At 39.2% G+C, this 14053-nt stretch overlaps 1 protein-coding gene across 2 annotated transcripts in view; it reads left to right on the top strand.

Moving 5' to 3' along the window:
- Window positions 1–11267, top strand: part of CCDC126 (coiled-coil domain containing 126) — a 42116-nt gene extending 30849 nt beyond the window's left edge. Inside the window, exon 4 of one of the 2 annotated variants that reach the window (XM_005549983.4) lies at window positions 9470–11267. In XM_005549983.4, coding sequence (XP_005550040.1) covers window positions 9470–9654 — 185 coding nt within the window. In that variant the 3' untranslated portion in view covers window positions 9655–11267. The remainder of the gene's footprint in view (window positions 1–9469) is intronic. The other variant, NM_001285060.2, reaches the window with a different exon arrangement.
- The last annotated feature ends 2786 nt before the right edge of the window (window positions 11268–14053 follow it).

The following is a 14053-nucleotide window of genomic DNA, read 5'->3' as shown; positions in this document are numbered from 1 at the left end:
AAGAAAAAAGACATAAATTGCCAACATCAGGAATGAAAAAATGAATATCACGGCAGATCCTACAGATACCAAAAGGATAATAAGGGAAGACTGAATAGCTATATGCACATAAATTTGATAACTTGGATGAAATGGATCAGTTTCTCAAAAAACAAATTGCCACAATCCACCCAATATGAAATAGATAATTTGAATAGCCCTATAACTATTAAGGAAATTTGGCCAGGCACGGTGGCTCACGCCTGTAATCCCAGCACTTTGGGAGGCCGAGGTGGATCGTGAGGTCAGGAGTTCAAGACCAGCTTTACCAACATGCCGAAACCCCATCTCTACTAAAAACAAAAAAAATTAGTCGAGTGTTGTGTCGCACACCTGTAATCCCAGCTACTCAGGAGGCTGAGGCAGGATAATTGCTTGAACCTGAGAGGCAGAGGTTGCAGTGAGCAGAGATGGAGCCACTGCCCTCCAGCCTGGGTGACAGAGGAAGACCCTATCTCAAAAAAAAAAAAAAAAGAAAATTTATAATTTAAAAGTTCCCCCCACACCAGAAAAAAATCTCTAGGCTCAGATGGTTTTGCTGGAGAATTCTCTCTGCAGTTTAAAGAAGAATTAGCATAATTTTATGCAGTCTTTTCCAGAAAATAGAAGGAGGAGCAATTCCTACTTCATTTTATAAAGCTAGTTTATCTTTACACCCAAGTAGGCAACTACAGCATAAAAAATAAAAACTACAAATCAAAATTCCCCCAAATATAGATGTGAACATTCTTAAGAAAATATTAGCAAACAATTCAGCAGCATATAAAAAGAATTAAAAACCAAGTTTTTTTTTTTTTTTTTGAGATGGAGTTTCACTCTGTTGCCCAGGGTGGACTGCAGTGGTGTGATCTCAGCTCACTGAAACCTCTGCCTCCCAGGTTCAAGCGATTCTCCCACCTCAGCCTTCCAAGTAGCTTGGATTACAGGTGCCTGCCACCATGCCTGGCTAATTTTTGTATTTTTAGTAAAGACAGGGTTTCATCATGTTGGCCAAGCTGGTCTTGAACTCCCTACCTCAAGTGATCCACCCGCCTTGGCCTTCCAAAGTGCTGGGATTACAGGTATAAGCCACCATGCCCGGCCACAAATCCAAAGATGCAAAGCTGTTCAGTATTTGAAGATCGGTCATTGTAATACCATATACCAAATAAACAGATTAATGGGAGGGAAATGGGTTTTACTGTAAAAGGGCAACATAGGGATCCTAGTGGTGATAGAAATATTCTGCATCTTAACTCTTATCAATGTCAGCATTCTTGTTGTGATTGTGTATACAGTTTTCCAAGATGTTACCATGGTAGGAAAACTAGGCAAGGGGCATTGGAATTTTTGTATTCATTATTACTTACAACTCTTTGTAAATCTACAATTATCTCAAAACAAAAAGTTAATTTAACAATTAAGGAAAAAACCCGAAGCCAAATCTGTAAAATGCGTGGTCCTTGTATTCCAGATATGTTAAAGGAAAGTCAATCTCAGAATTCCTATTAGATAGGATTTCTATGTAGCTATTTAAAGCATGGTCTGTTGGCCGGGCGTGGTGTCTCAAGCCTGTAATCTCAGCACTTTGGGAGGCCGAGACGGGCGGATCACAAGGTCAGGAGATCGAGACCATCCTGGCTAACACGGTGAAACCCCTTCTCTACTAAAAAATACAAGAAACTAGCCAGGCGAGGTGGCGGGCGCCTGTAGTCCCAGCTACTCGGGAGGCTGAGGCAGGAGAATGGCGTAAACCCAGGAGGCGGAGCTTGCAGTGAGCTGAGATCCCACCACTGCACTCCAGCCTGGGCGACAGAGCGAGACTCCGTCTCAAAAAACAAAACAAAACAAAACAAAACAGCATAGTCTCTTTATGGTGATTTGTATCATTTAGGCAAAGCCATTATCTAGCATTTCTTAGGAAAAATTGGGCTTATTTTAGGAACTAAGGTATTTGTATTTAATGTTTGATGAGAACTTATCTTAGTTCACTCATGTGATCTAAACTGCCTTGCAATCTTTTTTTTTGAGACGGAGTTTCGCTGTTGTTGCCCAGGCTGGAGTACAATGGCGCGATCTCGGCTCACCACAACTTCCACCTCCCGGGTTCAAGCGATTCTCCTGCCTTAGCATCCTGAGTAGCTGGGATTACAGGCATGGGTCACCACACTCAGCTAATTTTGTATTTTTAGTAGGGACAGGGTTTCTCTATGTTGGTCAGGCTGATCTCAAACTCCCAACCTCAGGTGATCTGCCTGCCTTAGCCTCCCAAAGTGCTGGGATTACAGGCGTGAGCCACTGTGCCCGGCCCTGCCTTGCAATCTTAAGAAGAGAAGTAATAAAGTAATTGTTGAGTGACATAATTTATTAAGCACCCAGTGGGAGAAGGTAGCTATATTAAAAATACAAAAGATTAAACAATGAATGTACACTTAATCATAGAATTAATGAGGTCTTTGAAAGCACTTTTACCTAACAGTGTTCTCTTTGCTATGATATTTAGTTTGTATTTCTTTGGAAGCATTCTTTCTTTACTGCTAGTAGCTTCATAATAAAACTTTACACTGGGTAACTCACTTTAATAACCAAGAAACGACTTCTGGCTGGGCGTGCTGACTCATGCCTGTAATCCTAGCACTTTGGGAGGCCAAGGAGGGAGGATCACTTGAGCTCAGGAGTTCGATACCAACCTGGCAACATGGCAAAATCTTGTCTCTACAGAAAATTAGCTGAGTGTGGTGGTGGGCACCTGTAATCCCAGCTACTTGGTAGACTGAGGTGGGAGGACCTCCTGAGCCCAGAGGTCGAGGCTGCAATGAGCCGAGATTGCACCACAGCACTCCAGCCTGGGCAGAGACAGAGTGAGACCCTGTATCCGAAAAAAGAAAAGAAGTGATTTCTAAATTTTCTTGCTCGCACCATTAAGCTAATATTTAGTGGTGGCAAAGTATTGATTTTAATTTGAAAAATATTAATAAGGAAAAGTTTTTGACTTGTACAATGTATATTAAACACTTCTGTGTCATTTTGCATTTTACAACAGTTTTATTCCTTTTGTGTGTACATACAGGTTTATCTATTTAGACCTGCCTCTCTACTAAATAGATTTGAGGCAGCTGACATTAAGAGTACAAACCAGAAAACAATATTTAGGTATAAAAAGGTAAAGTACGGCCAGGCCTGGTGGCTCACGCCTGTAGTCCCAGCACTTTGGGAGGCTGAGGTGGATGGATTGCTTGAGCCCAGGAGTTTGAGAATAGCCCAGGCAACATGATGAAACCCTATCTCTACAAAAATTAACCCAGCATAGTGGTGTGTGCCTGTAGTCCCAGCTATTCGGCAGGGAGTGGGGAGGGGGCGCTGAGGTGGGAGGAAATCACTTGAATCCAGGAGGTCAAGGCTGTAGTGAGCCATGATTGTGCTATTGCACTCCAGGCTGGGCGGTAGAGCAAGACCCTGTCTCAAAAAAAAAAAAAAAAAAAAAGACAAATTAAGAGACATATGACATAAGTAGGGGGTCTGCAAGAGCCTGTATGCTTATGTTTGTGCCAATCATGTGGCTGGTGGCCCTCAGATTTATTCCTTACCCTTATTCCAGTAGGAAAGAAGAGTGAGTGATTCCAGTAGGTGGCATTTTCCAAGTTCCCAAATCAGCTGGCTTCTGCCTGGGTTCAGCCAGTGGGAGGTATGGAAGGAATTTGGAAAGTAGGAAGAAGGGAAGGTATTTTTCCCCCTCCCTCTCTGCTTCAGGTGGGGTCTCTGGCGGTGCCCATGATGGTTTTGTAGTGCTACGTTCTGCCAGACAGCCTGCTTTGGTTCTGTTTTTCCACAAGGTGACCTTGGACTTGGCCTCTGGTAAATCACTGCATTCTCCCTCTGTTCCATAGTTCAAGGGATGATAGTGGCTTCCTGCTGTGCCTTACAATCACTGATTATGTTTAGCATAGTTAGAATCTTTTTATACCCAGTATCTTTAGCATATTTAATAGCATCATATACCCTTCTTTTGATTTTTGTGTGCTATGAAATAATCAGGCTAGGTTTATGTTGTTATGTGATTTTTTCCCCTTCTTAAACTATTTGATCTTCTCCCAGAATAAGGAAGTTAAAGTAGAAAGAGAGTAACCTTAAAGTGGTTTATTTTATTTTCTTTTTTTTTTTTTTTTTTTTGAGACGGAGTCTCGCTCTGTCGCCCAGGCCCGGAGTGCAGTGGCCGGATCTCAGCTCACTGCAAGCTCTGCCTCCTGGGTTTACGCCATTCTCCTGCCTCAGCCTCCCGAGTAGCTGGGACTACAGGGGCCCGCCACCTCGTCCGGCTAGTTTTTTGTATTTTTTAGTAGAGACGGGGTTTCACCGTGTTAGCCAGGATGGTCTCGATCTTCTGACCTCGTGATCCGCCCGTCTCGGCCTCCCAAAGTGCTGGGATTACAGAAGTGGTTTATTTTCTAAATTGGATCCCTCATTTCTATCTCAGTGATGATGCTACCTACCAAACATGTGAATTAGACCTTCAGCAAATGTTCATTTCAAACATTTGTCGAGTGTCTACTGTGTGATGAAGCACCCTAAAAGGATAGCTATGACAGGATCTCTATTTCCAAGTTGCTTTTAGGGGTTCAAGGTCTAAGATAGGGAAGGGGTTCTTACTACTAGCACCTTCAGTGATGGAGCTTTATGGGGGAAAGTATTATAGATGCACATATAATATTAATACAAGCATATAATTCCCTTAAAGATGTCGTCTCATGACATGTAAACATAAAATTGTATTGTGAATGTAGAGAAAGGAAGATGTTTGGTGTATTTGAAAGAACTCCAAATTCAACTAAGTGATTTTATATCACGGAGGAAGGTAGATATAATCCTCTTCGTCTCTTTTTTTAATAATATTATAACAGTCGATTTTAGAAAATTTAAAAGTTCTATATTTAATAATAATTTAGAACACCGTAAAGTTATCATATAGTTGTTTCTCATTTATCCTAACTTTTTCTTTAATTGCCAGTTTCTAACCCTGACTGAAATAAGTGATTAGACTGTACCTTTATAATTGTCACACCTCAGTTTAATGTCAAACCTCCAAGGTCTTTAGCTTCATTTCATTAATGTGTTAAGACTGTCCCCTGCCTGCCCATTTTAGGTTGCTACTTCTTTTAGTATTATAAAGGAGGTGATTGCCATGGAAAAGGAGATCCAGGATTTATGATTTAGTCTTAACTGCTGAAGAGTTTTAAAAAATATTATTATCTCCTGTTTACCAAATACTATTGCAACTCTTGATTGAAAGATATTAATAAATAAATGTCCCCTCTCCCAATGTTTTATTTTGAAAATTTTCAACTCTACAGAAGAAATGTAAAAATTGTATGGTAAACATCATATATCTTTCATCTAAGCTCACAATTGGCTAACATTTTTTTTTTTTTTTAATGTCTGCTTTGAGATGGAGTCTTGCTCTGTCGCCCAGGCTGGAGTGCAGTGGCGTGATCTCAGCTCACTGCAACCTCTACCTCCCGGGTTCACACAGTTCTTCTGCTTCAGCCTCCCGAGTAGCTGGGACTACAGACATATGCCACCACGCCTGGGCTAAGTTTTTTGTATTTTAGTAGAGATGGGGTTTTACCGTGTTGACCATGGTGTCCAGGCTGGTCTTGAATGCCTGACCTCAAGTGATTCACCCCGCCTCGGCCGCCCAAAGTGCTGGGATTACAGGCGTGAGCCACCGTGCCCAATCCTCTTTATATATACAAATATCTATGTTTATTTCTTTTTGGTACCATCTGAAAGAAGTATATGTCATGATATTTCATTCCTGGGTACTTCTTGCTGAAGGATTTTTGTAAATGTTTTTCTTGTATATTCCCTTTAAACTAGAATGTTGAGGTGTTCATGATGAATGATGCCAGAGATGCACTGCTTGGAAAATCTCATTTTAGCATAAGACTTGCTCCAAATAGTTTCCCCCTCACTTTATATTAAATTTCTATTTTTTGATAAGTATTTTTTATCACCCTCTATCACAACCACTATCGTAGTACTACTCCTTTCTGATACCTTTTTTTCCCACTTCTAAACAGTTGTAAAATATTGATAACATAAAATTTGCCATTAAAATAATTTTTAAGGCTGGCTGCAGTGGCTCACGCCTGTAATCCCAACACTTTGGGAGGCCGAGGCGGGCGGATCACCTGAAGTCAGGAGTTTGAGACCAGAGACCAGCCTGGCCAACATGGTGAAACCCTGTCTCTACTAAAAATACAAAAATTAGCTGGCCATGGTGGCGCACGTCTGTAATCCCAGCTACTCAGGAGGCTGAGACAGGAGAATCACTTGAACCTGGGAGGTGGAGGTTGCAGTGATCCGAAATTGCTCCAGTGCACTCCAGCCTGGGTGACAGAGTGAGACTCTGTCTCAAAAACAAACAAAAAAAAAAAAATCAGGGGCGGGGCACAGTGGCTCACATCTGTAATCCCAGCACTTTGGGAGGCCGAGGTGGGTGGCTCACCTGAGGTTGGGAGTTTGAGGCCAGCCTGACCAACATGGAGAAACCCCACCTCTACTAATAATACAGAATTAGCCAGGCATGGTGGCACATGCCTGTAATCCCAGCTGCTCAGGAGGCTGAGGCAGGAGAATCCCTTGTACCTGGGAGGTGGAGGTTGTGATGAGCCAAGATCGCGCCATTGCACTCCAGCCTGGGCAACAAGAGTTTAACTCTGTCTCAAAAAAAAAATTGTTTTTAAAATACGCAGTTCATCAATATTCATTATATTCACAGTGTTGTGCAGCCATCACTACTGTATCTTTCCAAACCTTGTACCACTCCAAACAAGAAATCTGTAACATCTGAGCAATAAATCTTTATTCCTTCCTTCCCCTGGTCCTTGATAACCTGTAGTCTACTTTCTGTTTGTATACATATACCTATTCTACATATTCTATATAAGTGGAATTGTACAATATATGATGTTTTGTGTCTGGCTTATTTCACTTACCATAACGTTTTCAAGGTTCATCTGTGTTATAGCATGTATCAGAATGTCATTCCTTCTTCTGGCTGAATAATATTCCATTGTGTTTACATATATACCACATTTTGTTTATCCGTTTATCTGTTGATGGACACTTGAGTTGTTTCTACCTTTTGACTGTTGCGAATAAACCTGAAATGAACACTGGTGTATAAGTATCCCTCTGAGCTCTGAGTCCTTGCTTTTGATTTTTTTTTTTGGGGTATATACCTAGGAGTGGAATTCCTGGGTCATATGGCAATTTTATGTTTAAGTTTTTGAGGAACTGACAAACTATTTTCTACAGCAGCTGCACCATTTTATATTCCCACCACTAATGTGTGAGGGTTTCAGTTTCTCTTCATCCTTGCCAGCACTTATTTTTCATTTCTTTGGTGACAGCTATCCTAGTAAGTGTGAAATGGCATCTCATTGAGTTTGGGTTTGTATTTCCGTAGTGGCCAGTGATATTGAACATCTTTTCATATACTTATTGGCCATTTGCATATCTTCTTTTGAGAGTGTCTATTCAAGTTCTTTGCCCATTTTAAAACTTGATTGATCTTTTTGTTCATGAATTGTAAGAGATCTTTATATATTCTGGATAGTAGATCTTTATCATGTATATGGTTTGCAAATGTTTTTTCCCCTTCTATAGGTTGTCTTTTCATTTTCTTGATTAATGTCCTATTATGCACAAAAGTTTTAAATGTTGATGAAGTTCAATTTATTTTCTCTTTTGTTGCTTGTGGTTTTCTGATAGAACCATCAGCACATTTATCAGTTGTTAGATGATTTCTCTCCTGGTGATCCTGGATTAGGGCATGGGCTGATTTTTTGGTACATGATCAACAAAAATAACAGTATTCGTTGTCACTAACTGAGTACCTAATACATGCTAGATGATTTTGGGAAACCTGAGAAAGAGAATTCTAAGGCAGAAAAGCCTCATAATTTTATTCTTGCCAAGTAAAGTTTACTAAAACTCCATAACATTACAAAGAGGTTAGAAGATACAGTCTTCCCCACCTTTTTTCTGTGGGAAATTTAAGTCAGAACTACTGCTAGTGTCCTACTGCACTGAACAGGTTCCTGGCATTTGCGCTGGACCCTAGGCTCCCCCACAACTCCACCCCTGTAGAGGTTCTCTATTTCTGTATTTCATGGACTCTCTTACTTAGCTAGCTTTTTACTTTACCGGCTTAGTCTGTGTTATTTTTTATTTTTATATTTTCGAGATGGAGTCTCGCTCTGTCGCCCAGGCTGGAGTGCAGTGGCGCAGTCTTGGCTCGCTGCAAGCTCTGCCTCCCGGGTTCAAGGGATTCTCCTGCCTCAGCCTCCACAGGTAGCTGGGACCACAGGCGCATGCGACCACGCCTGGCTAATTTTTTATATTTTTAGTAGAGACGGGGTTTCACCATGTTAGCCAGGATGGTCTCGATCTCTTGACCTCGTGATCCGCCCGCCTCGGCCTCCCAAAATGCTGGGATTACATGTCTGTGGTATTTTTTTTTTTTTTTTTTTTGAGACGGAGTCTCGCTCTGTAGCCCAGGCTGGAGTGTAGTGGCCGGATCTCAGCTCACTGCAAGCTCCGCCTCCCAGGTTCACGCCATTCTCCGGCCTCAGCCTCCCGAGTAGCTGGGACTACAGGCGCCCGCCACCTCGCCCGGCTAGTTTTTTGTATTTCTTAGTAGAGACGGGGTTTCACCGTGTTATCCAGGATGGTCTCGATCTCCTGACCTCGTGATCCACCCGTCTCGGCCTCCCAAAGTGCTGGGATTACAGACTTGAGCCACCGCGCCCGGCCGTCTGTGGTATTTTTTACAAACTGCTTAAGAAACTCAAGATAAATGAATTACTCACAGCAGGACTAATATTTTGAACCAGACTTTGAAATCTATTATATCGCACTGGAAAAGTGAGAGTTTCCCCCACATTTACAACTCCAAAATTCCTTTTGGAAACTCTTTGTAAATGATGCTGTTGATTTAAAAATTAGGGCAGGATCAGTGGCTCACACCTGTAATCCTAGCACTTTGGGAGTCTGAGGAGTGCGGATCACCTGAGGTCAGGAGTTCAAGAGCAGCCTGGCCAACATGGTAAAACCCCATCTCCACTAAAAATACAAAACTTAGCTAGGCATGGTGGCGGGAGCCTGTAATCCCAGCTACCCAGGAGGCTGAGGCAGGAGAATCACTGGAACCAAGGAGGTGCAGGCTGCAGTGAGCTGAGATCATGCCACTGCACTCCAGCCTGGGCGACAGAGGAAAACTGTCTTAAAAAAAAAAAATAGGCTTTTCCTATTTGTAGTATGAGTGCATTCTCTCTAGTACATTTTCTCTAGATGACCCAGTAGTTGTCCACCTCTTTCCTTCAAACTATAAAAACACAAAAATTAAGAGCTCTATTAATGTTTATTTTATTCTGATTTTTTCCCCTAGCGGATCTGAAAAGAACAATTGCTGTCCTTCTGGATGACATTTTGCAACGATTGGTGAAGCTGGAGAACAAAGTTGACTATATTGTTGTGAATGGCTCAGCAACCAACACCACCAATGGTACTAGTGGGAATTTGGTGCCAGTGACCACAAATAAAAGAACGAATGTCTCAGGCAGTATCAGATAGCAGTTGAAAATCACCTTGTGCTGCTCCATCCACTGTGGATTTTATCCTATGGCAGAAAAGCTTTATAATCGCTGGCTAGGACAGAGTAATACTTTACAATAAAAGCTCTACACATTTTCAAGGAGTATGCTGGATTCATGGAACTCTAATTCTGTACATAAAAATTTTGAAGTTATTTGTTTGCTTTCAGGCAAGTCTGTTCAATGCTGTACTATGTCCTTAAAGGGAATTTGGTAATTTGGTTGATGTGATAAGCAGGTAGGTGAGTTTTGTATAAATCTTTTGTGTTTGAGATCAAGCTGAAATGAAAACTCTGAAAAACATGGATTCATTTCTATAACATATTTATTTAAGTATATAACATGTTTTTTGGGCAAGTGGAGAATATTTAATCATTCTGTCATTTGTTCTCAATTGATGTAACTGTTAGACTAAGGCTATTTGAAAATGTGCTTATTTCTAGTACTATATTTTGTTATTCCAATTATGAGCAGAGAAAGGAAATATAATGTTGGAAGTAATGTTTTGAAATCATGACCCAAAGAATGTATTCATTTGCACTATCCTTCAGAATAACTGAAGGTTAATTATTGTTTATTTTTAAAAATTACACTTATAAGAGTATAATCTTGAAATGGGTAGCAGCCACTGTCCATTACCTATCATAAACATTGGGGCAATTTAATAACAGCATTAAAATAGTTGTAAACTCTAATCTCATACTTAAATTTTTCTTATATTCTTGAAGAATGAAAGATATTTTTATGATGAGAGTAACAATAACTAAATTATTCATGATTTTTCACATACATGAATGTTCTTTTAAAAGTTTAACCCTTTGAGTGATGCTATCAGGAAAGCACATTATTTCCATATTTGGGTTAATTTTGCTTTTGTCCAGGAGGAAGGGACTTGGGAGATGAACTCTTGAGGACTTTAGCCAGATGTATATAATAAAGGTACTTTTGTGCTGCATTAAATTGCTTGGAAAATGTTAACATTATATTATATAAGAGTATCCTTTATGAAATTTTGAATTTGTATAACAGATACATTAGATATTCATTTTATATATGGCCACTTAATTAAGAACATTTAAAGTATAAACTATGAAGATTGACTATCTTTTCAGGAAAAAAGCTGTATATAGCACAGGGAACCCTAATCTTGGGTAATTCTGGTATAAAACAAATTATACTTTTATTTAAATTTCCCTTGTAGCAAATCTAATTGCCACATGGTGCCCTATATTTCATAGTATTTATTCTCTATAATAACTGCTTAAGTGCAGCTAGCTTCTAGATGTAGACTGTATAGAATTTAGTTTAGATATTGTATTGTTCATTATTATAATATGCTACCACATGTAGTAGCAATAATTATAATATTTTATTAAAATAAATATGTGAAATATTGTTTCATGAAAGACAGATTTCCAAATCTCTGTTCTCTTCTGTGTACTCTCTACCTTTATGTGAAGAAATTAATTATATGCCATTGCCAGGTAGAAGTTTGGAATAATTGTTTAGTCTCTCCTATTAGATGTGGACATTTTTGTTTTTGTTTTTGTTTTTTTCAGGGATGAAATAAAATATATTATTTCTACCTACAAAGTATTACAGGCTTTTTTCTTTAATGTTGGTTGTGCATTTAATAAATGATAAATAGTTAAAAGGAATCTTAAGAAAATTTTGGTTTTGTTTCAATTCCAGATAACTTTTTCAAAAGAGAAAAACTGAAGGTTACCCAATAGTGCCTCTCATTTGGTACCTAGGGTAGGAGAGTTTGAGTGCAGAGATAGATTGGAGAACTAAGGCTTGACTTCTTAAAAATCAACAGTAAACTGATAATCTGAAATGGGTAGCAGCCACATTTAAAAATCAGCAGTAGACTGTTGGTTTTTAAGAAGTCAAGCCTTAGTATTTATATTGTCAGTGAATCTTAATTTGGACATTAGCACAGAGGGCATCACTAAAGGTACTAAAAACTTGCAAACTTGTATCAGGGTGTCTTTGGGTTTACTTTAAGCAAATATATGAATTAAAAAGTAATTTAAACATTATTTCAGGTAGTTAATGATAGATAACTTAGGTCTCATTAGTTTTCAAGAAACACGTATGATTTTGACTCTGGAGTTACATAGACTGCAGAGACTCAAGTCTGCTTTTTTATTGACCATATGACTTATTTTGAATTTACAGAAATCTGTCTCATGTCATTTAGTTATGCCTTGGAAGCCCAAAGTGTTAGCAGCTTACATAGGAGCCTCTCACACACAGTTTTGGTTTAAATGTAAACAATATTCTGTTTTTAACCAAACACTTTGAGCTGAGTAGCTATTAATGTAGTTACCATTTTTTCCCCTTTCTCTCATAGAAGTACCTACCTGAAAAGGGAGCATGATGTAATGAAACAGACCAAAAAATATATAGTTAATTGAAACCATTTTTCTCCCATAATTGAAAGCCCTGAATGATTCTTAAGAACTTTTGTTTAGGGAACTGGTATTGCTCATGTAGTCTCAGCTACTCAGGGGCTGAGGGAGGAGGACTGCTTGAGCCTGGAGGCTGCAGTGAGCCATGATTGCACTACCGCACTCCAGCCTGGGCGACAGAGCAAGATCCTGTCTCAAAACAGTAACAACAACAACAAACCAGGCGAAACAATGAGAATATAGAGAAGCACAATGGGAAAAAGTCTGAAATCTTTCTACCTAGGGATAACTACTGTTGATATTTTAGTAGATAAATGTGAATCTGATCTCCCCTCCCCACACTCTCTAGTGACTTCCCATTTCTACTTAAAATCCAAAGTTCCCACTGTGGACTTCAAAGCCCTAATGTGCCCCTGGATGCCTCCTGACCTCATTTCTTACCACCCTCCTCCTTCCCAATTCCTGTTCAGTCATACTGACTTGTCCTTCCTAGGACATACCAAGCATGCTTTTGCCTCAGTAACTTCAAACATGTTATTCCTCTACCTGCCACCACTCTCACCCACAGATAACGTCATGGTTCCCTCCCAAACAGCACTCAGGTGTACATTTAAATGTTACTTCTTAAGGGAAGTCATCTTTGACCACTTTCCTAAAATACTAGGCCTCAGCACGCTTAGCCATTTTACTTTTCTTTGTAGTTCTGATATACTCAACTTTAAATGGTATATTAACTTATTTTGTTTTCTCTCATGTTTCTTAGAATATAAACTCCATGGAGGCAAGGACTTCATCATGTTCATTTATGTAACCTGGGCATTTACAACTGTGTCTAGCTCATAATAGGTACCCAATTAATATTTGTTAAGACAATGAGTTACTAAACCCATTCTATACTTTTTTTGCTTTGTGCATATATACATGTTTTAAAAATAATATACTTTTTTTTGTACAATGTAGGATGAATATCTTTCTAAGTCAGCAAGTAAATAACTTTAATAGTTACTCCATTGTGTGGCTATATCACATTGGTGTATCTTTCACTTAATTTTTAAGCATTTTGGTTGCAGAGAAAAGATTTAGCCTGAGGTGTGAGACAAGTCTAAAGAGAAGTGGGAAGTCTATAATAGAGTGTGGGGAGGGGAAATTGGACTCACATTCACATTCTTTTTATTGCTTCATGCTGTTACTGTTATTTTAGATGTTGGAGGTAACATAACAAAATATGATTAATACCCATATGGGGGAGACAAAATGGTGAAATATCTCCATTTGTATCAATATATAAGGACATAGAAAACCCAAAATAGGTGTTCATCCGCAGACTTTGTTTTATATCAAGAGCAGCAGGCTAGAAGCATTTTGCAGCATAGGGAGAAGACTGGGAATAAAATGTACAATGGCTAATTCATAATTTTGTTTGAGAGTGGGGAGGAGATTGAGTAGTGGTCAGATTTTTGCTTGAATCAGATTGAGTTTGTTGCTTTTGGCTTAAATGAATCAATAATATTAGTGTGCATTTAAGTAAGGAAGTTAGGACATGAAGATTTAAAAAAAATTATTGTTCTTCAGATGTTACCAGTATCAGTATGTTTCACATATCTTTTCAGATGAGTTTCGGACCTCCGTCGAGTCCTTCGTAGGGCAAGTGTAACTTCACACTGCTTTTAAGTGTTGGTTAGCAGCAGCATCTATTTGAATAAATCACTGTTTTTAACTTAATCTTCTTTGGTGCTTAATTCATCTACCACCCACCCACCCTTTCTTTACTAATTATTCAGGCAAAGAAATAAACTTTCTGAGGAGTCTATGGAGGGGAGAGGGTGATAGTTGATGTGATATCAAGGCTTGGGGAGAGGAAACATTTTTGTGATTGTTTCTATGCAAAAGGGCATTTATTTTAATATAGAAAATATTATTTTGAAGTTGTTTTAAAATACCTTATATTTTTAGAATGGAGGTTGG

The sequence above is a fragment of the Macaca fascicularis genome, chromosome 3 (genome assembly GCF_037993035.2).
Source record: "Macaca fascicularis isolate 582-1 chromosome 3, T2T-MFA8v1.1".
Classification (NCBI taxonomy): domain Eukaryota; kingdom Metazoa; phylum Chordata; class Mammalia; order Primates; family Cercopithecidae; genus Macaca; species Macaca fascicularis.
The sequence above is the reverse complement of the archived record's forward strand: the minus strand, read 5'-3'. Positions and strand labels throughout refer to the sequence as shown.